Source organism: Heterocephalus glaber, unplaced genomic scaffold (assembly GCF_053883595.1).
Source record: "Heterocephalus glaber isolate CG9 unplaced genomic scaffold, H.glaber_assembly_v1.0 deba00001588, whole genome shotgun sequence".
Taxonomy (NCBI): Eukaryota; Metazoa; Chordata; class Mammalia; order Rodentia; family Bathyergidae; genus Heterocephalus; species Heterocephalus glaber.
Genome location: NW_028258366.1, coordinates 319137 through 347052, shown reverse-complemented (window position 1 = coordinate 347052; position 27916 = coordinate 319137). Strand labels below are relative to the sequence as shown.

Here is a 27916-nt window from a genome sequence, read left to right as displayed (position 1 = left end):
CACTGAATGCGTCTGCATGTGATTTCCAGACCCTGGTGAGCAGGGCTGGACCCTGTGCCCTTGCTGCTCAGCCCGAGGTCATACGTGTGCACATGGCTGTCTATGGGCACTGTGCCCCAATGTGCAAGGCCAGGCCTCCCTCAGCCTCCCCATCCCACGTGAGGGTCAGACCAGGGCCTGGATGATGCCAAAGAAGGTTGAGGTTGACTTCGGCGGAGCAGCTGACCCCTCAGGTCTCTTAGGAGAAAGAAGCTCCTGGCGAGCAGGTCAGGAAGCATTCCAGGGAGAAGACAGCGCACGTGCAAAGGCGTGGAGCCCCACTTGGGCGCTGTGGTGATTCTGGGCAGTGGACAGCAGAGTGAGGGCCCGGTGGAGGGGTGGGCAGGGCCAATGAGAAGCGGGTGTGACGTTAACCAGGGGCGACGATGTGCACTGCCCTTTGTCCTAGAAAGTTCACTCTGTGCCTAGTGGATTTGGAAAGGGCAGACTGGACTGGTAGAGACCAGTTTGAAGCTGTTCCAAGAGGAGGAGGATTTGGGTGCCAGTCCAGGGGCAGAGCCCGTCTGTTGTCCCCCTTGTGCAGACTTCGTAAGTGGATATCCCAGGTGCAGCGCCCTTTTCTCCTGGCTGCTCCCTGCTGGAGCCCGAGAGACACAGCAGAGACAGCGGTGAGGCCAGCAGCAGGTGCCAGGGGAGGGCATGCCGTTCAAAGTGCTTTCTCTTCCTTTGCAGTACAAACCTCGAGGGAACCTGGCTGGCTAGAGGGGACTCTGAACGGCAAGAGGGGTCTGATTCCACAGAATTACGTCAAGCTGCTGTAGCCCCGGGCCTCAGAGGGCCCCTGCTGACCCTGGCACCCACACCCCTGCCCGGGAGCGGCACTTCACACAGCACGGCCACGCTCGGGAATCACGGATCACCTTCGGCACTCCAGTCCTGGGGAAGGTGGAAGGCACTTGCCAAGCAGAACTGTGTCGATTGGTGGATGAGTCGACGAGTGTCAGGTTAACAGAATGGGTTTGTCCTTTGACAAGAATCGGGACCTGGGACTTTCGGTCGTTCGTCCTATAGAAGGAGAGGGAGGACAGCTGTCTGCCACCTCCACTGGCCGCCACAGCAGCAGACCCGCGGAGGATCCCTCTCCCCCTGCACCTGCCGCTGAGGTTTGAAAGGGAGCTGTCCTTCCTCCACCGGGCCGCAGGTGGCTGCTGGTGGGAGGGAATCGGTGTCAGCCTGGGGGAAGCAGAGAGTGCAGCCCTGCCCACGCCTGCCCCTTCCTGCAGGGCTGCCCTGGGCCCACACGCGCCCTGAGCACACCAGTGTATTTATAACAGGCTGCCCCCTGGTGCTCCTCACCTGTGTGTGCTTGCCCGGTGCCACCTTTTTACCCAAGACCCTCTCTGTAAATGCAATAAAGTGTAATTTACTGTTTGACTTCTGTGGTCTGATGTGGGGAAGGGATGCTGGAACTCATTCCCTCAGAAAGGATCTGCAACCTCGCAACTGTTGGAAAATCATTCTTGTCGGGTGGTGGCACACACGCACAGGTAGGGTGTGTTGATGGGGAGCCTTGCTCATTCTCAGGGGGACGCGTTCTGGGTGCCAGGGGCCGAGGACGTGGGAGCCTTTCCCCCAAAGGCAGGTGGCACAGTAGCAGGGCTGGGGTTGCTGGGGATGGCACTGTTAACTGTTGTGTCTGCTTGAGTAAGAAACGCCCATCTGGCTTAGCCAGTTCCGGATGTGGCTGAATGGTAGACACGCCCATCATGTGAGTGGCACCACCCAATAGGCTTTTACCCTGAATGGAATAAAAAGGCAAAGAAGGAAGCCCCGTGTGGTACTTTGCAGGAGCTCCAGTCTTCGCCATCACCTTTGGATGTCCCTTTCCAGCCTTCCAGCAGAGACCCTGCCGAATACAGACTGTAACGAGACTCTGCGGTGAGCTCCAGGTCTTCCACCTTCAACTGGCTCGTTCAGCTGTCCAGCTCACAGACGGTCCTTTTGCTCTCTTGCACACCTGACTCGGCAAGGCAGCCAGGAGTAATCAATCTGTTCCTCTAGTGAGCACTGACACAGGGTAGGAGCTGCATTTGTGCTGAAGGCTGGACCTCCTGTCCGGCTCCATCGGGCAAGTCTCTCCCACCTTACCCAGTGCATCCTGTGTCTTCCAGGCCTTGGCACCAATCCCCCTGGGCAGGGTCAGAAGCTGGCAGCTCATGATCCCAGTCCTTCCTGGAGGACCCATGGGCGCTTCATGCCTGAGGTTGCCCAGCGAGGGCAGGCCCTGCTCCAAGCTTCCTCCTGCTCCTCAGCCTTGACTCCAGGCACAGCCCAGCCAGCCTTGGAGCATGAAGCACTGTTTCAGTGGCCTCAGGAGACTGGAGCCGGCCGCACACCAGATGTTGCTGGGTGGGGAGTGGGTGATGTGTCACTCTTCCCTGGGAGAGCTTCCTGGACCTGTCAGACTTCTCCCTGGAGGATTTATTGAAAGAGGGATGTGTCTGTTGCCTCTTCCCCAGATAAACTGATTCACACGCTTGCTGTTTTGCTGGGTGACAGCACTGAAGTCACCTTATGTGGACCATGTAAGGGTTGCATTTGGAGCTGCAGGTTTAGTCTCCAGCCCATATTCCTATTGGAAGGTGGTGGAAACTTACGGGGTGGGGTCTTTTGGCTGGTTTAGTCATCAGTTGCCTTCAAAGGGAACTGTTGTACTGTTGTTTCTTCAACCTTCTGTGTCAGCCGCGAGTTAAATAGTATGCTCCCTGTCATGATGTGCTGTCAAAACAGGCAAATTGGTCATGGACTGAAACCTCCAAAACTGTGAGCCAAATAAACCTTTTGTCTTCGTAAGTTGATTTTCTCAAGTATTTTGTTACAGTTGCAAAAAGCTCACAAAGGAGGTAAGGATGGGAGAGGGACGTGCTTGTAGAAAAGTGCTTGCTGTGAATAAAAATAAGGACAGTTGTAGTGCAACACAATTTAAAATACTAGATCACAGGTTCCCTGGAAAGTTCTGAGGCTGCTGAGGAGCCCAGGACCACCCCACAGCAGCTGGCCTGGAGGCCGGTGTATGTGCTGACTTGGCTTTGGAGGCCGGAAGGCAGAACCTTGAGTGCCTCGTATTCTGAGCTGCCCTTTCGTGCTTCTCCCCCTCACCTAGGGCCTTAGAAGGGAAACGTGGCTTGTGAGAAGAGGTAGAGTATCTGCTATGGCTTATGTCTAACCCCTCCCCGCAAGCCTCATGCACTCGTGGATGGGGCTTTTGGGAGGTGACTGGATCATGGGTGTGTGACACTGGATTACTCCATTATGTGTTTATAGGGGTGATGCTGGGAGGTAAAGCCTGCTGGGAAGAGGTGGGTCACTGGGATTATGGCCTGAAAATAAATATGAATATGAATATACTCTCCTCCTCCCTTGATCCTGCCTGCCATGCCATGAGCTCTTTCATCTGCCATGACCCTCTACCATGCTAACTGTCTTGGAGCCTACTGACAATGGACTGAAACCTCTACAAACTGTGAGCTAAAATAAATGTTTCTCCTTTAAATTGTGGGTGTTGGGTATTGTGTCTCAGTCATGAGAAAGTAACCAAGACTGTCCCACTTTACAAAAACTCCAGAGGACAAGCGCACCTATGGGCAGTGGCCCCAGAGAGCAATGGCAGTGATATCTGGCAGTGTTCCTAATTGCTGTGTCCCTAGGGGCCATTAAACATGACATGCTGCACCAGGACTTGATTTATTTGCTTGTCCAAGAAAGATTCCCATTGTTCACACTGAGGTACATAACCCAAAGTGCTTTGCCACTGTTTGGTTAAGGTAGTACCACTAAGTCTGGCCATCTGACCTTGGGCAAGGTAAATTACCTCCATGTTACTGTGCATGCCGCCCCCACGAAAGCATCATACCTAGAGGTAGGGGTTGAAATGACCTAACAGCAGTAACCTGTCCAGTATGAGCTCAGTGGGAAAGGGTGGTCCCTTTATTTTACTGCCACACTGTGACTCTGTGTTCCTTAAGATGCCAGTCTGACAGTACTGCCATTCCAGAGTAGTGCAGTTGCAAAGGCTCCTTTGCCTAGAGCCCAGCAGACCTGCCCTGCTTTTACTTCGGAGGAAGAGGGTAGTGCCAGAGGAGAGCCAAGGCCGTTTGCTTGTGAGAACATGACCCTTGAGTACAGTGGGGCCCGGCTGGGCAAGGCCCAAAATATACTTAGTAATGGGATGAAGGGTGTTTGTTTTTCACTGCTGGACCGTCTTCCTTTCACCAGAAGAGAAGTGGGTCTGTGTTTACTGGATGAGCATGGATGACTCCAAGCCTCTGAAGAGGGTGTGCCCATGCATGGTGGACTCTGGCCTCCCGGCCCCACCCCTCCTGGGACCCGGTCTGGAGCCCATGTTCATGCAGAGGCCGGCATGGTGTCTTGGGTGAAAGACAGCACTCAGAATTTGTTTCTTGTTTGCAGCGGGGGATACAGGGCCTGCATTGCTGGTGTCACCCACAGGGGCGCCCCTGCATGCGTGAAGGGGATGTCAGGTAAGAAAAGAGCCAAAGAGACTGTGGGTGGCTGCAGCCTTCTTGGGTAACAGCAGGAGTGTGTGAATCTGGGGTGGGGTAGGGAAAGGAAGGGCTGTCTGCCAGTGATGAGTGCTTAACTCACTTTCTCCTTACGGTGACCGTGTGGACCAAGGGGAATAATCCCATTTTAGGGATGAGAAAACGGGCAAAGCACTTGCTCTAGGTCAGTAGTAGTGAAGTCCCCCTTTTCCTGCACCATCTGGTCTCGGAGGCCAGCAGAGACAGTGGCTATTACAGATGGCATCCACCACCCCATTCACACGTTGGTCTTCATCTCCAGTGTCAGAATGTGACTTCGTGTGGAAAACAGGTCATTCAGAGGTGACTGAATTGAGCACAGTAGGGTTGGGCCCTCTTCCACTATGACTGGTGTCATTTCCCAAGGGGGAAATTTGGATACAGAGGAAGACAGGCACAGAGGCAAGAGGATAGAGACACAGGAGGAGACCGCTGTCTCTCAGCTGAGTGAGGCCCTGGGTGGATCCTGTCTGCAGAGCCTCAGATGGAAGCCACCTGCCTATGCCTTGACACAGACTTCTAGCTCCGGAGCTGTGAAAAGGTAACTTTCTGTAGCTCAAGGTGCCCAGTTTGCTGTACTTCGTTAAAACAGCTCTAGGAAACCAATACCATGGGTAAAAGTGCATGTTTTGAATTACACTCAACCTACTTTGAAATCCGGTGTTCAGTGTTTTTAACCTCAGTGACCTCGGATGAATTACTTGGCCTATACCAGCCTCTTGGGACAGCATGATAATTGGGGAACATCAAGTGCTTGGGGAATGCATGGCAAAAAAGAGTTCAGCAAAGAGGTGAGCCCGGTATGGTGGTGGGGGATCATCTGGCTGTGTCCTATTGCTAAACCATGGTTATGGTTTAGATCGTCAGTGCCCCCTCCCCACAAAGGTCCATGTACTGAAAGCTGACAACTCAGCTTATTCTTGTAAAGCATTTATGTCTGGCCAGGAGTATCTTAGTCTACTGCTTAGAACAATATATTGGAGAGCACTTGTCTATTTGAAGATTAACTTGATTGATTGTTGATTATCTAATGAAAGACCTGCACTTTGGACTTGAGTCATGACTATGAATGGGATACATCTAGAAGGCTCAGTGCCATGAGTTAGTATCTGAATTTCTTCCTTGGAGAGTTTAGCAGCTTTGGAAATGCTGAGAGGCCAAGTGGCAGGAGCACTCTCAGACACAGATGGGGCAGGGCTGGCCCAGGGCAGGAAGATCTTTTTAGATCCACAGAAGTGAGTTTTTCAGACAAGGGGAAATGGAAGCATCCATTCTACTTAAGAATATCTGAGTAAGTGCTACTGGCAGACTGATTTAATGATGCCAACCTTTCATACTTCTCTGGTTCCATGTTCTTGTATAAAGAGCTCTTCCCCTGTTGACTGTGGGCTTGACCTTGTAGCTTGCTTTGGGCAATGAGACAGAAGCAAACCTGATACAACCAAAGCTTTGCAGCTTTTCACCTTCATTTTTAGAGTGCTGTCTCTGCCAGGCTCGCCTGCTGGAGGACCGAGACTACACGGTCTAAAGCTCTCATAGCCTAGATGGCTGCAGGTTGACCACATGTGTGAACAAGCCCAGCTCGCCTGAGCCTGGCCCTTACCAAAACTCCCTGGGCCAACTTAGAAACTTATGAGAAATGAGAAATGCTGGTTGGCTGATAACTAAATTCTAGGGTGGTGGTTATGCATTTTGCTATGGGCAGTCTTGGCCCATGCTGAATATTGAGATGGTGTCTTAATCCTCTCTCCCCCAACGTTGTTTGGGAATCTACTGTTTGATTTCCATGAAGAGCGCTGCACTAGCAGCTAGATGACTTGAAAGTGCCAGAGGTATAGAAATCACATCATTTGAATCTGTGTATTCAGTACTTGTGTTTATCAAAAAGTATGTTAATTCAGATTTCTACATAAAGGGACAATGTTTCCTATTTGCTTAGGGGACATTCAACATACAGAAGCAAACAAAGCCCTCAGTATATGTGCAAGACTAGGCATGGCTTCAACCGTACTGTTGTGTAGTAGCTGATAGAGCCGGTTCTCAGCTAATGATTCCCAAATGTGCAGCTGAGTTCTTTGGCCCTGAGGCTGCTTTTAAAAATTCTGAGTGAAATAAAGGCATCCTTGACCCAAGAATAAGCCTACTCACCTCAAAAAGGGCACCCACTTTAAGGGTGCAGCCATGCTTCTTAGAAGGTCACATTTCTTAATTATTAAATATAAATTTCCTCCATTTAGAGGTGCTTTATGAAAAATACTGTGCACACAGCTATTTTCTTGTGCTGTGTTCAGTGGCTGCACTGTGTTCATGATTACTGTATTAAAGCACAGTCAAATTGATTAGTTTTCTTTTTGAAACCAAGTAGACCCAACAGTCAGTGTTTAAATGACACATTAGAAATGAACTTGAATTTATCTTGTGGGAAATAAATGTTTTCTGTTTTAAAATGAGCTGGTAATTGCTTTCTGCTGTTGTGTGGTCCTGGTTAATGAGTGGACTCAGGGCGAGAGACTGAGGAGGAGTGTGCCAAACATCAGGGCCAGTGAGGAGCTGAGCTTCGATAGCCCAAGGAAACTGCTGGTGAGAGACACCAGGAGGAGGAAGAGGAGGAGCAGGAGGAGGAGGAACTTTGGAATCAGGACATTGCTGGTTCACTCAGGTGAGTCTCAGAAGTCTACAGAATGAGTTTTTCTGTGACTGTGAAGTTATACGAAACAGTGCATATACAGTAGTTACGGGGTATGTTAGTGCACCAGTGTTAGCAATAACAAACATGGTATCTCATCAGTCCCCAGAGTAAACCTGCCACTCACATAGAGCTCCTCTGAGCAAGGGACAGGATGCCTGTTGTTCCTGCTTGGCTGGAAATAGCACAGATAATCAGAATTTGGACTGGCACAAAGTCTAGCTGTACCTATAGACACTTAAATGAACCATTTCCCAAACAACGGGTGATTAAAGTAAAGGATTTATTGTAATCTGCTTACAGTCCTTTGCAAAGACAGACATGTTTTTGCATAAAGATATAAACTGCTTCATTTTAAACTAATTTAGTGTTTAATTATATGAAGAAGTTTTGGTGAATTATGAATTGTACCAAACCAAGATTCTTAAGAGCAATATGGTACAAAAATAAGAGCAGACAGACAATTTGGACTGGGACAGGCATTCAACAGTGAATTTAGAGTATGGCTTTGCTGTTTAATCAAGCAAAGTTACCTGGAGACACACAAAGCGCCAGTAACTTTGTTAATACAAAAAGCTGATGCAGACTGTTTCATCCCAAACCTGATAAAGTTGAAATTCTGGCTTCATAAAAAGTTGTCTGAACTAAAAGCTGCTTTTACTACCATTTCTTTTCCAGAAACTCCCAGTCTGCATGCTGTGTATTTATCACCTTTAGTGTGTGGCTTTCATATTGCTGTGCATGTGAGTTGACTGCATTGAAAGATCTGCCTAGAAATTAAACTCTTGAAATTGCGGATTTTGTAAGGAAAAGTCTTCCTTCTGAGGGCTGCTTCCACAGGTTTCCCCTTGCATAAGGCAGGTGTCTTTTAAAAGACAAGGTGGGTAATGTTGCCTGCATGGTGAACCCTGGAGAGGTGCTGATCTGATCTTTCCTTCTCCCAGCCTCAGTTTGAGCTACAGCTGTTAGGTTTTGGAAAATAATGAGATTTCACTGAGTATGTGATGGTTACCATCACTACTTTTAAAGGATTAATTTGGCCTCTATTCAGAGTAGTTTAGTGCAATCACATTGTTAGTTTCTCCAAAGAGGGAGAGAGAGAGAGATGTGATTTAGGGCAAGAGAAAAGCCATAAATTGTATCAGTGCCAAACAGATTAATGAATTAAAAATTTTAGTGCCACTGTCTTGCTTATATGATCTGTAGTGTTTTTTTTCTCCAAAACTGTTTATGTATAAAATTTATTTTTAAAACCTACCTTTAAAAAATCTAAAAACCTTCTAATGATCTTCCGGTCTCCACACCACTGTGATAGACCTTTGCCAAGATGGATTGTCCCAGTACATCCTGCCACGATCTACGTGTTCCCGAGACCAATTCCAGGAGTGCCAGATGCTTTCCGGGAGCAGGAATGAGCCCCTGATTTCGGACAGACGTGCACAGTGTCTGGAACTCCCCGCCCCACGGGTGACATTGGCTTTTTTGAAAAGGGCGGAGAATAGTGCTCTCTGAGCGGAGTTTCTAGCCACCGCCTCCAGGAGCTGATGCTGCTGCTTGTGGGAAAGGGGAAAGAGGCAGCTTTCCGGGAGCTGAGCCCTGCCGGGACCTTCTGTCCCCGGAGTGCCATCAGAAACACCTGCAAGGAGCTGCCCACACCTCCATATGTCATCCCCCGATGGAAGCAGGATAAAGCGGATGAAGCAGAAGCTGGAAAAAAGTGCTCGAGTCTCACAAACACCCCAACTGGGAGACCAGGAACAAAACAAAAAGTACAGAAAAAGTAGAAAGGCTTAAAGACAACCGAGGAGGTCGAAGTGTGGTTATTTACAACAGAGACTGTAAAATGGTAAATTAGATACGAAGCTAAAAAAGGCACAGCGTTCCCTTTCTTAAATACACTGTAAACGGTTCATTATGCATGCAGAACATTTCACTTTACAAAAGAAAATTTTTACCTTGTTTAGACAAAGATAGTACTTAAATAGTCTCCAGTAAAATAGAATTCTTTCAAAAATACTTTCCCATTCATCCTATTAACCATTAAATTTTTTTTGTATGTGTCTCATTTACAAAAGTTCCTTACACCTTATTTCAGGTCCTTCACGATTTATACATACAGTAATGTACAGCACAGCAAAAGACTGCAAAAAATTATTTGTAAAGCCAACACAATAGGTACTAGAAATTGAAACCAAGGCATTTGTTTTAACATCTTATCCATTCTAATTAAATAATAAATGGATGCTAACAAGTGTGTATACCAGAGAGGGCCGCTATTCCAAGCCACGTATTCTGTTATTACACAACAGGAATCTGTATATATTTTTTCTTTTTTGTTTTTTAAATAACAAAAGAATTTTAATGCCCCGTATTGACTATACGTTTTTATGTGCAAACCACAGGTAAGCTTTAAAAAGTTTGTTAGTCCTTGAACCCTTTTAAAACAAGCGAACGATACTGGAAACTACATGGCATAGTTAAAACTTCCATCTGTTAAAATATCAAAATCAGAAAGTTATTGACTAGATATGGCTTTTCATCCAGAGGAACATGTTTCTAAGCGCTGGGACTGGAGAGGGAAGAGTCCTTTAGGCTGCTCCGATCTTGCCAAATCCATGTCAAATGGCTTTCCCAGCTCCAAACCCTCGATGTGATTTTAAGCTTGAGAGACTGCTGACAAGTGGTGAATCAACCATGATTTCTCGAGTCCTTTGTGGGTGTGGAATAACACGGGGAAACTTAAGGCAAAGTTCTTCTGGTAAGACGTCTCCCATCACTTCCTGTGAAAGTAAAGGGCCTTGGCATTGCCGGATTCTACCTTTGGCAGCTGGTCACTGATGATCTCCACCAGCATTGCAGGGAACTCCACTTTCAGGGCCTGGGACTCTCGGAAAGTGTAGAAGCAAAACTCCAGCAAGTCACTCACCAGCTGCAACACACAGACACGGGACATGGCGTGAGGGCCACACTTCCATCCTCTAGTGGACTGAAACCTCCAAAATGGTCAGCCACGAGCAACCTTTCCTTTTTATAAATTGCTCATCTCAGGTATTTGTGACAGTAACACACCCCAAATTGGTCACTTCCTATTCTATCACAACAAACAATATGAATGTTGCCTGTCATAAAGCAAGTCTGTAGTCTTAATAGAGTGATTTTGGTAAAACTGAGCTTGTAATTTACCCCTCATGATTAAAAAAAAACAATTAGGATGCTTCAGTAGAGCCAAACAGTAAATAACTGTGAGGCAAGTACCTTCAATGTAATCCAGGAACCAACAATCTCATCAGGGAAAACGCAGCGCTTCTGTCTATGCCTGTGTTCTGTTCTCAGCCTACAGAGTGTACTCAGCAGGGCCCCAGAGAAAAATGCCCATGTTGTGTCCTCCTCCACCAAGAACAAAGATGCAGGGAGCAATCCAGAGAATCTCCCTCTCTGGGGTCCTGTGAAGGGTCTGGACAGCTGCCCGCCAGGTGGCCCTGCCTTTGCACTCTGGACCTGGACTCCTGAGAGGCTCAGCTCCGTGAGGTCCAGGCCCTAAGAATCATTTCGTATCAGGCCATTCTTAGCTCAGCCTACTGAGGTCCTGCCCACCGACCCTCAGTCCAGGGAAATGACTTGGGCGACCTCTCTGAGCTCAGCAACTGGAGCCCAGTCAGAGTCAACCATGTGGCGATACTGGACCCCACACACTGCCCAGAGCTTTCAGGTTGTCCACCCCACTGCATCCCAGCTGGCAGTTCCATGATTCCTGCAGTGTGAGTCACTGAGACACTTGTTAATGCCACTAGTGCTGGTTATGACTGAAGAAGCTTCATCAACACTACACGAAAGCACCCCTGGATCCAAACCAACACAGTGTATCCAATCAGCACCCTTGGACATACTGCCAGGAGAAAAGTTTTAACCATGAAAGCCAACCTGTGAAATTGGTAACAGTCCACTGACCCACAGATCCAGAAATTCCAATATAGGAACACAAGAGTCATGATAAAACAGGGTAAGTTGATAATGCTGAAGGAACAAAAATTTCCAGCAATAGACCCCAAGAAAAGGAAATTGGTGAACTGCACAACACAGAATTCAAGTGCTTTTAAGGAAATGAGATATAAAACAATATAGGCAGACAATTCAGTACAGTCTGGTAATAGACAGGAAGATCTTATGTTTATGCCCAGGCAAAAGGACCAGTATGTAGAATATATATATAAAAAAAAATTAGATCCCCCCAATGAAAAACCAATCAAAATGGGCAACTGAAATGAACAGACACTGCTCAGAAGAAGTACAAGTGACTAATAAACACATGAGAAATGCAAATTAAAACTGGTGAGATTCCATCTTCTGAAAGAATGGCTATTGTCAAGAAATCAAGTAATCAGTGCTGTTGAGGCTTCAAGGAAAAAGAACAGTTCAATGTTTTGGGGAATGTAAGCTAATACATTCAGTATGGAGATTCCTTAAAAAAAAAAAAAGAAATTCCATTCAACCTAACTATTTCCTTCTAGGAATCTTCCCAAAACAGTTAAAGTTATCATATTACAGTGAGACATGCACACCCATCATTATAGTAGCACAATTTATAATAGCTAAATCTTGGAAACAGCCTATATGTCCATCAATGAATGAATGAATAAAGAAAATGTATTTATTTATACCCAATGCCTTAAATATAAATCTAATGCATATTTAGATAAATAGATGCAACTTAAGACTATAATGTTAAGTGAAATAAATTAGACACACAAGTTTATATGTTGCATGGTCTCTCATATGAAAAACCCAAAATCTCAAGAGCAAAATAAAGGATAGGTAATGGGTAGGAGAGAGAGATTTTTTTTAATGGAAAATACAGTATTTTATTAAGTTTTACTTAGGAAGTAGAACTTTTACTTTATTCCAACATTTTCTTCAGAGGTAGACTTTGTTTTTATTTCAATGAGTTCTTCTACTCAAGCTAGAACACTTTCAATCAAATCACATGTGAAAAGAGCTGAATGTAGGACCTTAAGCTGCACTTCAGGAGGCATATTGGGGATCTCTTCTCTACCTATTGTTACAGAACAAAGGTCCTTAGGGTTTTGACTACTTGGTTATATTCTTGGCTATTTTTAATTTCTGCTTCATAGTGTGCTTCTGACATATTAAGTCCTGTATGAAGTGGCTTTAAGAAATTATTCTCAATCTTTCCAAGTTCTATCCATAATCCAGTTTGATTGTCATTTTCATTATCTTTGATAACCAAATACCTCAATACATTTAATGCAGCCATAATCCTATCTGAGTTTTGTAGTAAATCTGTTTCAACACCCTCTGGGAGAAACTACCAAATCTAAAAGAGAAATCAGCTGTGGTCCTGTAAACCATTTGTCAGGTGTTTTCTTAAATGACATCAATTTGATTTTTGATATTTTAAATAACAAAGGCCTCCACACCTGAGTGATTACTTGTATTCAACAAGCACCTAAATAATGTATATTTGCCTTGTGAATCCAACAACTTAATATACAACGGAAGCACGGCTAAACCTTTTTTTCTCAATGTCTCAACTGGGCAAAGTGTCATTACTTTGACTAAGCTCTGAGGTACAGTAAGGAAATTCTTGATTTCTAAGAACTGGTAAAGTAGACTGTTATCTTCTATTCTCAATAAACCATTCTTCAGTAGTTCCAATTCTTTGGACAAAACAGACTCTTCTGTTCCTTTGCAAAAAGACTTCAGTATGCCCCATATTAAACTGCAAAATGTATGAAGGGCTTAAAACCACTGGCAGCTGATCAATTTTGATGCCCTGAACAAATACTAGATATGCCAGAACAAATACTAGATATGCCAGAGAGGCCATAGAGTCTGCTAATTGTTTGTCTTCTTCTTCCTCAAATTCAAGGTAATTCCATATCCTCTTTTCCCTTCCATGATTAAAAATAATTTTTGGAAAAGGGTATCCAATTGCTGATAAAAAACCTAGTATTTCAGATGCAAAACACCTTAAGGGATCATTTCCTGCTTCTTCAGATTGTTCAAGGAATTGTGCTGTCAGCAAAGGGTATTTCAAGCTTTTAAAACAAAATTTCAGTAATTCATCCTTTAATTTTTTGTTTTCATTTTCCTTGTTTTCTTTATCATCAATGACTTCTTCCACAAAAGGTTTACTGAACTCTATTAAGGCCTTGCAACACTGACAAAGGCCATAGTCATCTGCTTGTATTTGATCTTTTGAGTAAGGAACAGGAAGAAGAGACAGTTGACTCCAAAGGATAGATAACGGTAATCCAACTGAACATGCCTTGTTGTTAGGAAGTTTCTGAATCACTGTTTGGGATATCTGTTTTCCAGAGGGCTCTTCAATTAGTTCGAGCAAACCCAACAATAATTCCTTTGGATTACATAACTTTACCAGTAAATCAGGAACTAGAAAATATTTTTTTCTTTTATCATTTTCTTTATCATTCCTTAAAAGGCACTGAACAACAGGGCCAACAAGGTTCCAGCCCATGGTTTTGATGACTGTATTCTTTTCATTTTGAATAATTTCTAATAACTGAACTATGTGGCCTTCTTCTATGCATTTTTGGCCTGCTAACTGAAATAGGCCAAAATCTTCCTCTTTAAAGTCATGCTCTTCTAAGATTTGACATTTCTTTATTATGGACTGGAGTTCTTCCACAGCCATTCCTAATTATTTTTCCAAGTTTTGATTCTGAAACACCTAGCGCGCTGGAGAGCTGCATCCAGGGGAAGCCATTTCTACCGATTCCTGCAGGAGGCCTTGTCGACCCTCAGCACCTCTCTCACTGCCAACCGTGGGTGGAGATGGCCCCTGACTTGACGCCTACTTTCCCGCCAGACCTCGCGGCCCTCTGAGAGATCTTTTTCAGTGGGGAAAGGCAACAGGAGATGGAGGGGGAGGAAAGGAAGGGAAATAGCATTAAAGAGAATTGAAGAAAATGGAAACTGAGCTTTTTTCAAGTTGGAAGGGGATCAAGAGTTGGAGTAGGGAAGGCTGGCACAATGAATTAAGATATGTACACGAACAAATTCCCCATGATGAAGTCTCAAAAGGGGGCAGGGAATAAAGCCCAATATAAATAGCAAGTTTTTAAAAGAATTAGGTAATTCATGAAATAAGAAATTTAGCAAAGAGCCACAAAAATTATGGAGCTAAAGAACTCCATAAATGAAATTAAAAATACGTGTGAGAGTCTGAACAACAGAACTGACCAGGCAGAAGAAAAAATTGCAGAGCTTGAAGATGAGTTTTGTAATATCCCAGCTGTACTTTTTAAAAACGTAGAGTCTTCAAGACTTACGAGATATGATTAAACCAACAAGCTTTCAGATTATTGGTTCCAGAAGGAGAAGATAGGAAAAGGCATAAAAATATGCTTTTTGAGAAAGGGTCCCACTGTGTAGCACAGGCTGACCTCAAACTTATGGCAATCTTCCTGCCCCAGCCTCCTGAGTGCTGGGATTACAGGCATGTGCCATTATGCCCAGTGATATAACTATTGACTTGAAAACTTTCTAAGTCTGGAAGAAGATACAGACATACCTCAAAGAACCCCTGCCAAAAAAAATATGCATGTGAACAAGGAGGAGAGGTGGGATATGGCAGAATAGAAATGCCCAGGACTTACTTCTCCACAAAGAAAAACCAGAGTAACAAGGGTATTGCTCCGTTTTGAGGTGAGTGAATGAGGGAGAACACTGGAAATTAATAACAGAGACTGGACAACAGTAAAGGAAGAGAAACAAAATACCCTAATATCTTGGCATCTCAGCTCCACAGCCAGGAAAGGGGGAGTGTCCCCTTTGTAGGGGTAAGGGTCCTGGCAATTCTACTTGGAACTTTCACAACCCTCAGGAAACCTGAAATCTCCATGGTAGTCCTGCTTTGGAAAAGGTTCTCCCATCATCTCACAGGAAACACTCAGGGTGCTATAGCCAGGAGCCATCTTGAGAAGGAACTGCTGGCCGAGTCTGGGCAGCTCGGGGGGTCAGAAAGCCCTGTGTGTACTCCTCTCTGGGACCCTATGGTCATTTCCCAGCACTCCATGGTATGGGTGAGCAGAGCTGCCTCAGGAACTCAGCTCAGCAGAGTAACCGTGACCTATGTCCACTTGGTGCTCTCAACTGTAGGTCAAGGATGGCGAACCTTTTCAAGCTTTCAATGATAAAAACAGCCTGCTGTAGCATTCATGCCCTAGGTTGACCACAGCTGTGGTAGGTTATGTGTATTGCCATAGAGGAGAACCGATGGCCCACACTCAGGAACCAGGAGATCAGGGTGTTTGCCCTTTGAGACAAATGGTATGGCCAGGCATGTGTGGACTCTGAGCAGGACTGAAAGCAGGCACCCATGTGTACAGGCAGGAAAGGCATACCATGGATCCCAATGGCCTTGCCCACATGGGCATGCGTAGGGGGCCTTCAGCAGCTCTGGCTCTAGCTGTCACCCTTCCTCGTGAGTACATGGCATTACCAGGGGTGCAGCTTTGCCCAGGTGGGGCCATGGTTCTGTTCCTGGGTGGGCACTGTTATCAAAGTGGCAGAGAGGAATGCCAAGGTTCCTCCTGTCATGTCTTCTCTCTATGCAGTGTCTGGACTCCCACCCCTGACTAGTCAGAGTCCAGTGCTTCAGCCTGCTCACAGTGACTGGCACTGCCAATGCCAAGGGCACTTGCTAGTTACAGAGCCAGAATCAGTAATGCCTGAGGAAAACGCTCTTCACTTTACAGGGGCCACCACTCCCAACGAAGGAGTATCCACACAGTGAATATTCCATACCCGCTGCTGACTACACCATACCTGCTGGAACCACTGTTGCACAGCGTACAGAGACAGTAGATTACCTACTGCAACATGTATGCACTGTGCCCAAGGGCATTAATCACAGCCCATAAGGAGACTACACTGCCTATCTGAAATCAAGGCCAGCATTGCATAATGAACACCCAGGACATAATTCCAGGAGAAAGACTCTTAAGAAAGCCACCCCACAAAAGAGATAGCTGATTCACCAGATGTACAAATCTCAATGTAAGAACACAAGAAATATGGAAAAAAGGTAATGTGATACCGCCACAAGAACGTCTTTCTAGCAACAGATTCCGATGAAACACCTGAGAAAAATTTTAAAAAATGATTATTAAAAAGCTTAGTGATATCCAAGAGAATATAGATAAAAGATTAAAAGATGGAAGACAAGGATATGAATGAGGAATTCAGCAAAGGGACAAATTTTGAAAAGAACCAGACAGGAACTTTGGAAATGAACTGCTCTGTAAATCAAATTAAAAATACAGCTGAATCCGCCTGCTGCGCAAGCGCAAGGACCCAAGTTCGATCCCCGGTACCAAAAACAAAAAACCAAAAATACAGCTGAAAGCCTCCACAGCAGACTAGATCAAGCCAAATAAAGAATATCTGAATTTGAAAACAGATCTGTTGAAATATCCCAGCCAGAACCACAGCCTCCACCTCAATTCAAGACTTACAGCACATCATTAAGTGAACAGACACCCACATTTGAAAAACACCTTTCATGCATGAGTTTACCAGGGCATGTTGCAATCAAACTGCCAAAAGGATAAGAGAAACAAGTTGCATTTAAGGATACCTCTATTAGACTAACCAAAGATTTGCAGCAGAAGCCCTGCAGGCAAATAGGAAATGGATTGACACATTTCAAGCCCTGAAAGAAAATAACTGCCAATCAAGATTACTATATAAAACTTTCTAAGACAAAAACTGAGGGAATTCATAATCACCTGACTAGCCTTTCAAAACATGATTAAGGCACTCCTACATCTAAAAGTGAGGGAAAGATTATGAATCCCAGTAGAAGAGTAGATATACAAGAGATAAATAGAAAAGAATCTAACATACAGTAAATACAGTAAATCAAAATCACAAAGATGTATAAAGAACAGAAAATATACAAAACAACTAGAAGAAAATCAAAATGACAGCAATTAAGTCCTCATATATCAATAACCCTGAATGTAAAAGGACTAAATTATCTAATTACAATTTAAGAGCTGCCTAAATGGATTAAAAGACTCAGAATAAAGCACTACAAGAATCTTCTTTTACAAAACTCACACAAACTGAAAGGATAGAAAATGATACTTGAAGCATCTGGAATTGTAAAATGAGCAAGAATGGCTAAATTTATTTCAAACAAAATAGACTTTAAAACAAAAACTGTAAGAAAGAAATCACTGTATTATAATGAAAGTGCCAATACAACAAGATAAGAGTTACAGAAAATCTATGCATTTAATGATGGAGCACTCAACTTTATAAAACAAACATTATTAAACAGGGAAAGACAGGTTCCCATACAACAATAATGGAAGATCTTAACATCCTCTTACCACCAATGAACAGATATAATCCAGACTCCCCCAAAATCTGTATTTAACTGTGATGATTCTTATAGATCAAATGGACTTTACAGACATGTATAGAATATCCCTTGTAAAAGCTGAAGAATACACATTCTTTGTATCAATGCATGTAACTCTGTCTACCATATGCCATACATTAGGCCACAAAATTAGTCTTAAATTAAAAAATTTGAAATTATATTCTATATCTTTTTTGATCACAAGGAACATTTTAGAAAGGACATAGAATGCACAGAGACTGAAAGCATACTTTTGAGAAAAAGTGGGTTACTGAGGAAGTCTGAAAAGGGAAATTTAAAAATTTCTCAAAGGAAAATGAACACATATCAAAACTTGTATGAAGCCAAAGCAGTACATTATTAACAGGGAACTTTACAATAATAAATGCCAATATCAAAAACAAAGATTTCAGATAACCCTTTATACATCTCAAGAATTTAGAAAAGCAAGAACAACTAAACCTAAAATTAGTAGAAGGAAAATAAGAATGACAGCAGAAAAGATCAACACAACAGGGGTGGTTATTTGAAAAGAAAAAACTGACAAGCCTTTAGACTAAGTCACTTTCCTGTCACTATGACACAGTAGCTGATGCCCACAACTTAAAGGAAGAAAGGTTAATTTTGGCTCACAGTTTCAGCCATGGTTTGGCAGACTCTAAGGTAAAACAGATGGCATAGGGGTGTGGTGAATGAAAAGGATACTCAACCCATAGTGGCTAGGAAGCAGACTGAAAGGAGAGGTTGGGGACAAGAATTCATCTTTCCAGGCCATGCCCCAGGTCTTGCCTCCTACAACACACTTAGTACAGTGCCCCATGACCCGGTCACCTTCCAAAAGCCCCACTTCTGAGCACATGAGACTTCTGTGGGACATTCTAGATCTAACCCAAGAAATCAAATCAGAGGTGACAAGATACTAGAATCACGACCACATCAGCACAGAGGGTCATTAGAGGTTAGTAGAGAAAACTATATGCTAATAGGAGAACCTAGAAGAAAGGGATAAATTTATGGACATGTTACTTTCCAGAACTGAACTGTGAGGACATTAAAAAACCTAAACAGGGGCCTGGGATTTAGCTCTGTGATTCTGCCGCCTGCCTCGCAAGATCCTGAGTTTGATCCCCCGGTACCCCCCCCCCCCAAAACGTAAACAGACTAATCAACACTCGTAAGACTGAATGAGGAATACAAAGTCTCCCAGTTAAGAAAAGCTCAGGACTGAATTTTATCAAACTTTTAAAGAAGAAATAACACCAGTTATTCTCAAGTGATTGCACAGAATTGAAAAGGACAGAGCTCCTCTACCTTCATTCTGCCAGAACAGAAATGCCCCAATACTGAAACCAGACAAGGATGCAACAACAAATCTCATAGACCAAAATGCCCCAACATAAATGCAGAAATTCTCAATCCAATACTAGGAAATCAGAAAAGATCCTTCACGATGATCACATGGCTTTCATCTCGATAAGCAAAGATGGTCTAACACAGGCTAATCAATAAAGGTAATATATCAGCAGAATGAAGAATATAAGTCCTAATCAACTCAAAAGATACAGAAAAATCATTTGATAAAATTCATCATAAACTTTGTTAATTATGAAATAGGACAGCATCTTAACATAGTAAAGGTGCTATATGATAAACCTGCAGCCAACAATATTAAATGGGGAAAAGCTGAAAGCATTCCAAGATCAGGAATAAGACAAGAGTGGCTGCTCTTACCACTTTTTCAGTATAGTACTAGAAGTTTTAGGCAGCAGTTAGGCAAAAGAACTAAATAAGGATGAAGTAAAATTACCCATGTTTGCAGGTGATATGATTCTGTATGTGCAGAGGCACTCCACCAAAAGACTATCTGAACTGAAAAATGAGCAGAGTAGCAGTTTGCAAAACCAACCTAAGACAATCCATAGCTTTTCTATAGGTCAATGAATTTGTTCAGAAATTATGAAAGCATTTCCATTCATAATTGTTACCAAATTTTTTTTTTTTTTAGAAAAACTGAGTGAAGGAAGTAAAGGACCTCTACAATGAAAATTACAAAATACAATTTAAAAAAAGTGAAAGAGGCACAGAGAAAAAATGAAAAATATTCCCATTTCAGAACTAGAAGAATACTGTAAAAATGTTCATATTACCCAATGATATCCACAGAATGCTAACGACATTCCTCACAGAACTAGAAAACCATTCTAAAACATATAGGGAAACACAAAAGACCCAGAATAACCAATGCATTCTTGAGCAAAAAGAACCAAGCTGACATATCCAAATTCCAATTCACAGTCCAGTCCCACAGTAATCAAAACGGCATGGTATTGGCATAAAAACAGACATACAAATCAATGGGCCAGAGTAGAGATCCCAGAAATAAACCCACATGTCTACAACCAACTAATTCTCAACAAGGAGCCAAACCTTGCACTGGATTGTTCCTCTTCAATAAATGATGCTGGGAAAACTATATCCACAGGCAGATGACTAAAATTTGTCTCTTATTCTGTACAGAAATCAACTCAGCATGGATTAAGACCTCAGAATAAGCTGCCAAACTGTGAAATTACTAGAAGAAAATATAGGGTAAACACTTCAAGACTGATACAGGCAATGATTTTCAGAATATGACCCCACAAGTATAGGAACCAAATGCAAATGAAAAGTCGGATTACATCAAACTAAAAAGCTGTACAGCAAAGGAAACAATCCGTAGAGGGACAAGACAACCTACAGAAAGAGAGAAATTATTTACCAAGTATTCATCTGACAGATGATTAATATCCAGGCTACAGAATGAATTAATCTCAACCACAGAAAAGCAATCCATTTTAAAAGTGGGCAAAAGTTTGAAATTTAAAAGAAGTACAAATGGCAAAAAATACATGAAAAATGTTCATCATCATTAGCCATCAAGGAAATGCAAATAAAAACTAAAAATACCATCTCACTCCAGTCAGAATGCTATTATCAGCACATAAAAAAGTAACTCTCATACACTATTGATGGGAATGTAAATTAGTACACCCATTATGGAAGTTCCTCACAAAACTAAAAATAGATCTACCAAATGGTCCAGCTGTCCCACTTCTAGGTATGGATCCCCCCAAAAAATGAAGTCAGCATACGAGAGATGCACACCCATGTTCACTGCAGCACTGTTCACTAGCTAAGATATGGAATCAATTTAGGTACCCACCAATGGATGAATGGATAATGAAAACATGGAATACATACACAATAACATTATCCACCCATAAACAATTGAACCTTGTCATGTGTAGCACAATGGATGGAACTGAAGGACATCATCTGAAGTTAAATAAACCAGAAAGATAAATACTGCATGTTCTCTCTCACATGTAGAACCTAAAAATAATTGGGTAGAACAGTGATTACTAGAGATTAGGAAGGGTGTGTGAGTGGATGTGAGAGAAGATAGTTGATCAATGCATGCTATGTGTATGCATTTACTGAAGTATTGCATGAGTCCCGTTAATATGCACAATACATGCTAATAGTACAGGATGAAGGATTACAAAAAGAGCAAGAGAAAAGTATAGTCACACATAAGGCAATCCCATATGAAACCTTGCAGGTCAGGTGAAAATGAAATGACTGTCATCAAAGTCCTGAAAGAAAACAAGTACCAATGAAAGATATTATATATTCTCAGGAAATGAAAGATCTAAAACAAGCAAAAACAAAGAGTCCGTTATCACCACTAGAGTAAACCTACAAGAAATTCTCAAGGAAGTTCTAGACTACAAGTGAAAGGTTGACACCAACATCGTAAAACTGTGTAAAAGTTTAAAACTCAGCAGTAGAGCAGATGCCTGAAAGAGAAGGGAATTAAAATTCTCAATGTAGTTAATTACCAAGCTGCAGAGGCAAGTGAGAAGAAAAAGGACAAAGTACATACAAAACAACCAGAAGACACTTAACAGAATGACAGGAATATGTCTTCCCTTACCAAAGATAACCTTAGATGGAAACAGATTAAACTCCCTAAATAAAGGATAGATACAGATGGGGTGGATGAGTGAAAATAAATAAAGCAAAACAAAGTAAAACCCTACACCCAAAAAAGAAACTCGTTTCACCAGGAAAGACACAGACTGAAAATGAAAGGATAGAAAATGATACACTATTCAAATGCAACATAAAAGCTCCTAGGCTTAACTGATATCAAAATGGATATTAAAATAGATTTTAAACCAAAAACTCTAAAAAGTGACAAAATGTTCACTATATAATGATAAAGGGATCCATTCAATAGTACTAACAATTATAAGTATAAATATATCCAGTGCTAGAGCACCTAATTGTATAAAACAATCATAAAAATCTAAAAGGATATAGTCTAATACAATTATAGTTGGGGACTTCAAATCCCATTTCCATTAATGAATAATCATCCCGAACAAAATCAACCCAACAAAGAATCATCACAGTTAAATTGTATTATAAGCTAAATGGAACTCATATCTAGAGAACTTCTAGACAGTCCAACAGCTGCACATGGAACATTCTCTAGGAGAGACTTATATGCTAGGCCACAAAAGAAGCCTTAACAGGTTTTTAAAAAATTAAAACCATAACATGTATCTTCTCTGACCACAATGCTATAAAACTAGAAATCAACAAGAGCTTTAGAAATTGTATAAACTTATGGAAATTAAACAACCTTTTTTTGAATGACTAGTGGGTCCATGAAGAAATCAAATTTTAAAAATTCTTGAAACAAGCAACAGTGGAAATAGAATATACAAAAACTTATGGGCTATATCAGAAGCAGTACTCAGATGGAAGTTTAAAACAAGTGCCTCAAAAATTTTTTTTGAATAACCTATAGATGCAACCCAAGAAATGAGAAAAGCAAAAATAAACCAAACCTAAATTAGTAGAAGGAAAGCAGTAACAGAGATCAGAGTAGAAATAAAATAGACTAAAAATCAAGAAATCTTCAGGTAGACTAGTGAGACAGAGAGAATGAATGAATCAGAGATGTAAACAAAGCACCTCAGGGACTATTATGAACAATGACATTTCAACATATTGGGAAAACTGGAAGAAATAGATAACAATGTAGATTATATAGAGAACCTGAACAGAACAGTAACAGGTAATGAGATTAAATCAGTAATGTAAAGTCTCCCAACAAAGAAAATCCCAGGATAACATCACTGAATTTTATGAAACTTTTAAAGAATTGCTACTGCTAGTTCTCAAGCTATTGCAAAGCATAAAAAGGGTGGGTGTCCTTCCAGACTCATTCGAGGAGGCCAGCATTACTTTGATTACCAAAATCAACAACACACACACACAACTATAGATTAATATTCCTGATGAACCCAATTGCAAAAATTCAACATAGGACTATGTGTGACAAACCCACAACCACATATTGAATGGAAGGACATAAAATCATTTTCTCTAAGAAACAAGTCTACTTTTAGCACTCATATTAAATAATTATTGGATGTCTTAGAGCAATAAGATAAGAGAAAGAGATAAAGGGCATCCTGGTCACCTTTCCTACTCAATACGGTTCTAGAAACATTAGCTGGAGAAGTTGGACAAGAGAAAAAAAGGAATAAGGATAGGAAAGGAAGAAGTAAAATTATCATTATTTGCAGATGACATGATACTCTAGATAGAAGACCCAAAAACTTCACCGAAAGTCTCCTAGATTTAATAACCAACTTCAGTAGCATAGCAGGATGTAAAGTCAACATTCAAAAGTCAATAGCCTTCTTGTACACAAATAACAAACTCACTGAGAGAGAAAGTGGGGAAACAATTCCTTTCACAATAGCATCGAAAAAAATGAAATATCTAGGAATCAATCTAACGAAGAAAGTAAAAGGCCTTTACGTTGAAAACTATAATACTCTGAAAAAGGAGACTGAAGAAAATATCAGAAAATGGAAAGATATCCCTTGTTTTTCGAAGGCAGAACCAATATAGTGAAAATGGCCATACTTCCAGAACTGTAATACAAATTGAATGCAATCCTGATCAGAATACCAGTAACATACATCACTAAACTAGAGAAAACAATCCAAAATTCATTTGGAGCTAGAAGAGACCTAGAATAGCAAAAGCAACTATGGGCAACAAAGGCAAGGCAGGGGGCATCACAATTCCTGAGTTGAAATTGTACTACAAAGCCACTGTGATAAAAACAGCATGGTACTGGAAAACAAAAAAAGACCCAAGTATCAATGGAACCGAACAGAAGATGCAGAAACAACTCTAACCACTCAGCCACCTTATCTTTGACAAAGTGGCCACACACCTTCACTGGAAGAAAGATAGCCTCTTTAATTAGTAGTGCTGGGAAAACTGGCTTTCCATATGTCAAAGATTAAACCTAGACTCCTATCTTTCACCATGCACTAAACTAAAACCAAAATGGATAAAGTTCTAAATATTAAAAACTAAATCTGCTGGAAGATAGAACAGGTAAAACTCTTGAAAAACATAGGTGTAGGCAAAGATTTTATGAACAAAACTCTGACTGAACAGGAAATATCACAAAGAATCAACTGGGATCTCATTAAAAAGCTTTTGCACAGCAAAAGAAACCACCAATGGAGTGAAGAGACAACCCACAGAATGGAAAATCTTCCCTAGCTATTCCTCAAACAAATGATTAATATCTAGAATATATAAAGAACTAAAAGGAATCAAATCCCCAAATTTAGAGGCCCAGTCCAAAAATGGGCATCTGAAATTAACAGATGCTTCTCAGAAGAAGTACAAACAGCAGATAAATATAAAAAATGTTCAACATCACTGGTCATTCGAGAAATGCAAATTAAAACACTGAGATTCCACCTCACTTCAGAAAGAATGGCTGTTATCAAGAAATCAACCTATAACAAATGCTGGCGGGGCTGTGGTGACAAAGGAACCCTTCTCCACTGTTGGTGGGAGTATAAATTGGTAAAACCAATATGGAAATCAGTATGGAGATTCCTCAAAAAGCTAAAACTAAACGTTCCATTTGACCCAGCTATTCCCCTTCTTAGTATCTTCCTGAAAGAGTTAAGCATCATACCCGCAGCAATAAATGTACACCCATGTTTATAGCAGCACAAATTATAATAGCTAAATCTTGGAAATGGTGCAAATGCTCATCAATGGATGAATGGATAAAGATGTGGTTTTTATATACAATGGAGTACTACTCTGCCAGAAAGGATAAACTTTAGAATTTTTTAGGTAAATGGATGCACCTTGAGACCATAGTTTTAAGTGAAATAAATTGGACAGATATGTTTAAATATTGCATTGTTTCTCTTGTGAAACCCAAAGGGTAAATAAGAACCAAAATGGATGACAAATATTGGGAAGTAGGAAGAAAATGTTCAAATGGGAAGGGGAGCAAGGGAGGAGGGAAGGAAGGAAAGGAAAAAGTGGAAACAAAGCTTTCATAAATGAGAAAAAGGGTTGTAGGGAGGGGAATGAGGAAAAAAGAATGAAGATGTATTATGTTCAGGTACAAATTTCCCTATGATGAATGTGAGCATTATGTATATCAAAAGTATACCAATAAAATTAACTTTTAAAATTAACTGTTTGGGGGTACTGGAGATCAAACTTGGGACCTTGTGCTTGTGAGGCAGGTGGCCGATGTAAAATTAATTTTTAAAAAACAAAGGGCATCCAAATCCAAACAGGAAAGGAGGCATCAATTTATCTTGCACTTGAAGACCATATGTGTGTGTGTGTATATATGTGTGTGTATATATATATGTGCATATATATATATATACAAAATGGCCTTTCTCTACATGTCCCCTCAAAGCCTCACTGTGGTCTTAGGTGGGGCCTTTTCAGAGGTGGCTGAATCAAAAGCATGTGATTCATTCATCCTGCAATGTTAGTCCCCAGAGACTAGGGTTAAGGGTGTGAGTGCTACCCACCCTAAGTAGTCTGAATGAGATAAAAAGGGCAGGAAGGTGCTGTTAAGGTCCTTTGTTGTTTTGCTACCTTCTGTCTGCCATGAACTGTGGCCCCTCTGCCACCCTGCCTTGGAGCCAGCCAATTATGGACTGAAACCTCTTCAAACTGTGAGCTAAATAAACTTTTCCTCCCTTAAACTTTGGGTGTTGGATATTTTGTCTCAGCAGAGAGATAAAAGTAACTAAGAAAATATATTTCCATTAAAATATACTTCAGTAAGGATACAGGATATTAAATTAACATGAAAATTAGCTTTTTTATACAGCAACAATGAAATTGTTAAGACAAAAATCCAGAAAGCAATGCCACCATTCACAATAGCTGCAAATAGAGTACCCAGAAATAATTTTAACCAAGAAGGGGAATGATCTCTATAATGAAAATTACAATGATGAAATAAAGAGTAATGAAAAAGAAAAAAAAGACATCCTATGTTCATGGATTGGAAGTAGTAATATTGTTAAAATGCCCATAGTGCCTAAAGTATACTAGAAATTCAATGAAAATTTTACCAGAATACCAATGGGATTCTTCACAAACCTAGAAAAAACAATCCTAAAATTCATATGTAAGCACAAAGGATTCCATGTAGCCAAAACAATCCTGAGCACATATAACAAAGTTGGAGGCATTAGAATAGGGTGGACCCTTCATTTACAAACTCAGTTCATTCCTGAGTGCTGGCTGTAACTCAGGTTGGTCAATGAAGACTCAGGCTCCACTATGCAGCCTTCAAAGTCTCTCTTCTGTATACAGGCAGATCTCAGTGTCCTGAGAGACACTGGCCCAGGATTTCTCAGTTAACCCCACACAGGAAAGGATGTTGTAATGCTCCTTCCAGAACTCTTTAAGGGTTAAATCTGTATCTGAGACCACCTGGAAGCACAAGCAGCCAGCATTTGGGTCATAACTCAAGATTTTGTTTGTAAGTTAAAAACTAAAATTCTGGTTGTAACCCAAGTTGTTTGTATGTCAGACCAGTCATAACTGAGGGGTCCACTGTACCTGACTTCAAAACATACTACAAAGAAATGTAACTAAAACATCAAAAATTGGCATAAACAGACCACTATAACCAAATAAAGAACCCACATATTTACAGGCTACTGATTTATGACAAAGGCAATGAGAACATTCACTGAAGTAAAGAAAGGCACTTCAGTAAATGATGCTGGCAAAACTGGACATTCATATGCAGAAGAAAGAAAGTAGGCCCCTATATCACACCATATACAAAAATCAACTCAAAATGGGATCAAAGACAAATATAAGACCTAGAACTATGAAACTACTAGAAAAAAAATACAGGAAATGCTTCAGGACATTGGTCTGGGCAAGGATTTTTTTGTATATGGCCTCAAAAGCACAGAAAACAAAGGTGAAAATTGATAAATAGGATTATATCAAACTTAAAATCTTTTCCACATCCATGGAAATAATTAAAGTGAAGAGGGGCAACCCACTTTCCAGTCCCCCTTCTGTCTCTCTTAGAAGCTTTCTTTCACTCAATTAAGTTTCCTACTCTTAACCTCCACTGTTCCTAGAATTCATTCTTTGATTTTAGAGAACATGAACTCACGTTTTGGATATTTAGTAGGTTTGGGAGTTACATCTCTTCCTCCTATATAATTTAGGAGGTCTTCCACCGAGATTACTGGTTGGAGGTAAAGTTTTCTTTTGTAGGTTTTAACTTTGGTTTTTTTGCTTCACAGATTGTAACTTTTTGTTTCATAGGCTCTGGGTATTTGTTCAATTCAGCCCTTTAACTGTGCTTTGTATTTCAAAAATGCTTAATGTCCAGATGGAATTATCAGACCTACAGATAACCACCATCAATAAAAGAGTCTAAGAGGTAATGGGTCACAATCACTCACTATTCCAGTATCTAAGTGTGACTTCCTCCCCCACCTGCCCTTCCATTCTAGTGTGCTCATGCTTAGATTATGCATGCTCTAATTTCTTAAAAGTTTGGTTTATTCTTGCCTAGAGGCTGCCAAACCCCAAGCAGTCATACAAAAGGAACCAGTGGCAAATGTGCTAGACTTCTTTTACTGGGATCCACCAGATCGACCTTGTAAACAGCTCATAACTGCTAAACTATACAATATGGACTTCTATGTTGGATTCTGAAGTCATCCAGACCTTCTCCTTATCCTCTTTGTGGGAGGCTATTACTAGTTCCTCCCGGTGGAGACCCTAGTTGGCTAGATTCATAGCAATCCTGCTGACCTTATAATTTGG

The 27916-nt window shown here is 41.6% G+C and overlaps 2 protein-coding genes and 1 pseudogene across 3 annotated transcripts in view; 1 reads left to right on the top strand and 2 right to left on the bottom strand.

Annotated features, from left to right (window-relative positions):
• Positions 1-1434, top strand: part of LOC101714770 (rho GTPase-activating protein 10) — a 170522-nt gene extending 169088 nt beyond the window's left edge. For both annotated transcript variants that reach the window (XM_087193399.1, XM_087193398.1), the window contains one exon: positions 733-1434. In XM_087193399.1, the coding sequence (XP_087049525.1) occupies positions 733-1009 (277 nt within the window). In that variant the 3' untranslated portion in view covers positions 1010-1434. The remainder of the gene's footprint in view (positions 1-732) is intronic.
• A 6118-nt stretch (positions 1435-7552) lies between these two features.
• The window catches only part of LOC101714416 (mineralocorticoid receptor), a 170017-nt gene continuing 149653 nt past the window's right edge, over positions 7553-27916 (bottom strand). The window contains exon 7 of the mRNA XM_004875121.3: positions 7553-10216. Within this exon, the coding sequence (XP_004875178.2) occupies positions 10061-10216 (156 nt within the window). The 3' untranslated portion in view covers positions 7553-10060. The remainder of the gene's footprint in view (positions 10217-27916) is intronic.
• LOC110347521 (glomulin pseudogene) overlaps positions 10229-27916 on the bottom strand; it is a 37290-nt pseudogene continuing 19602 nt past the window's right edge.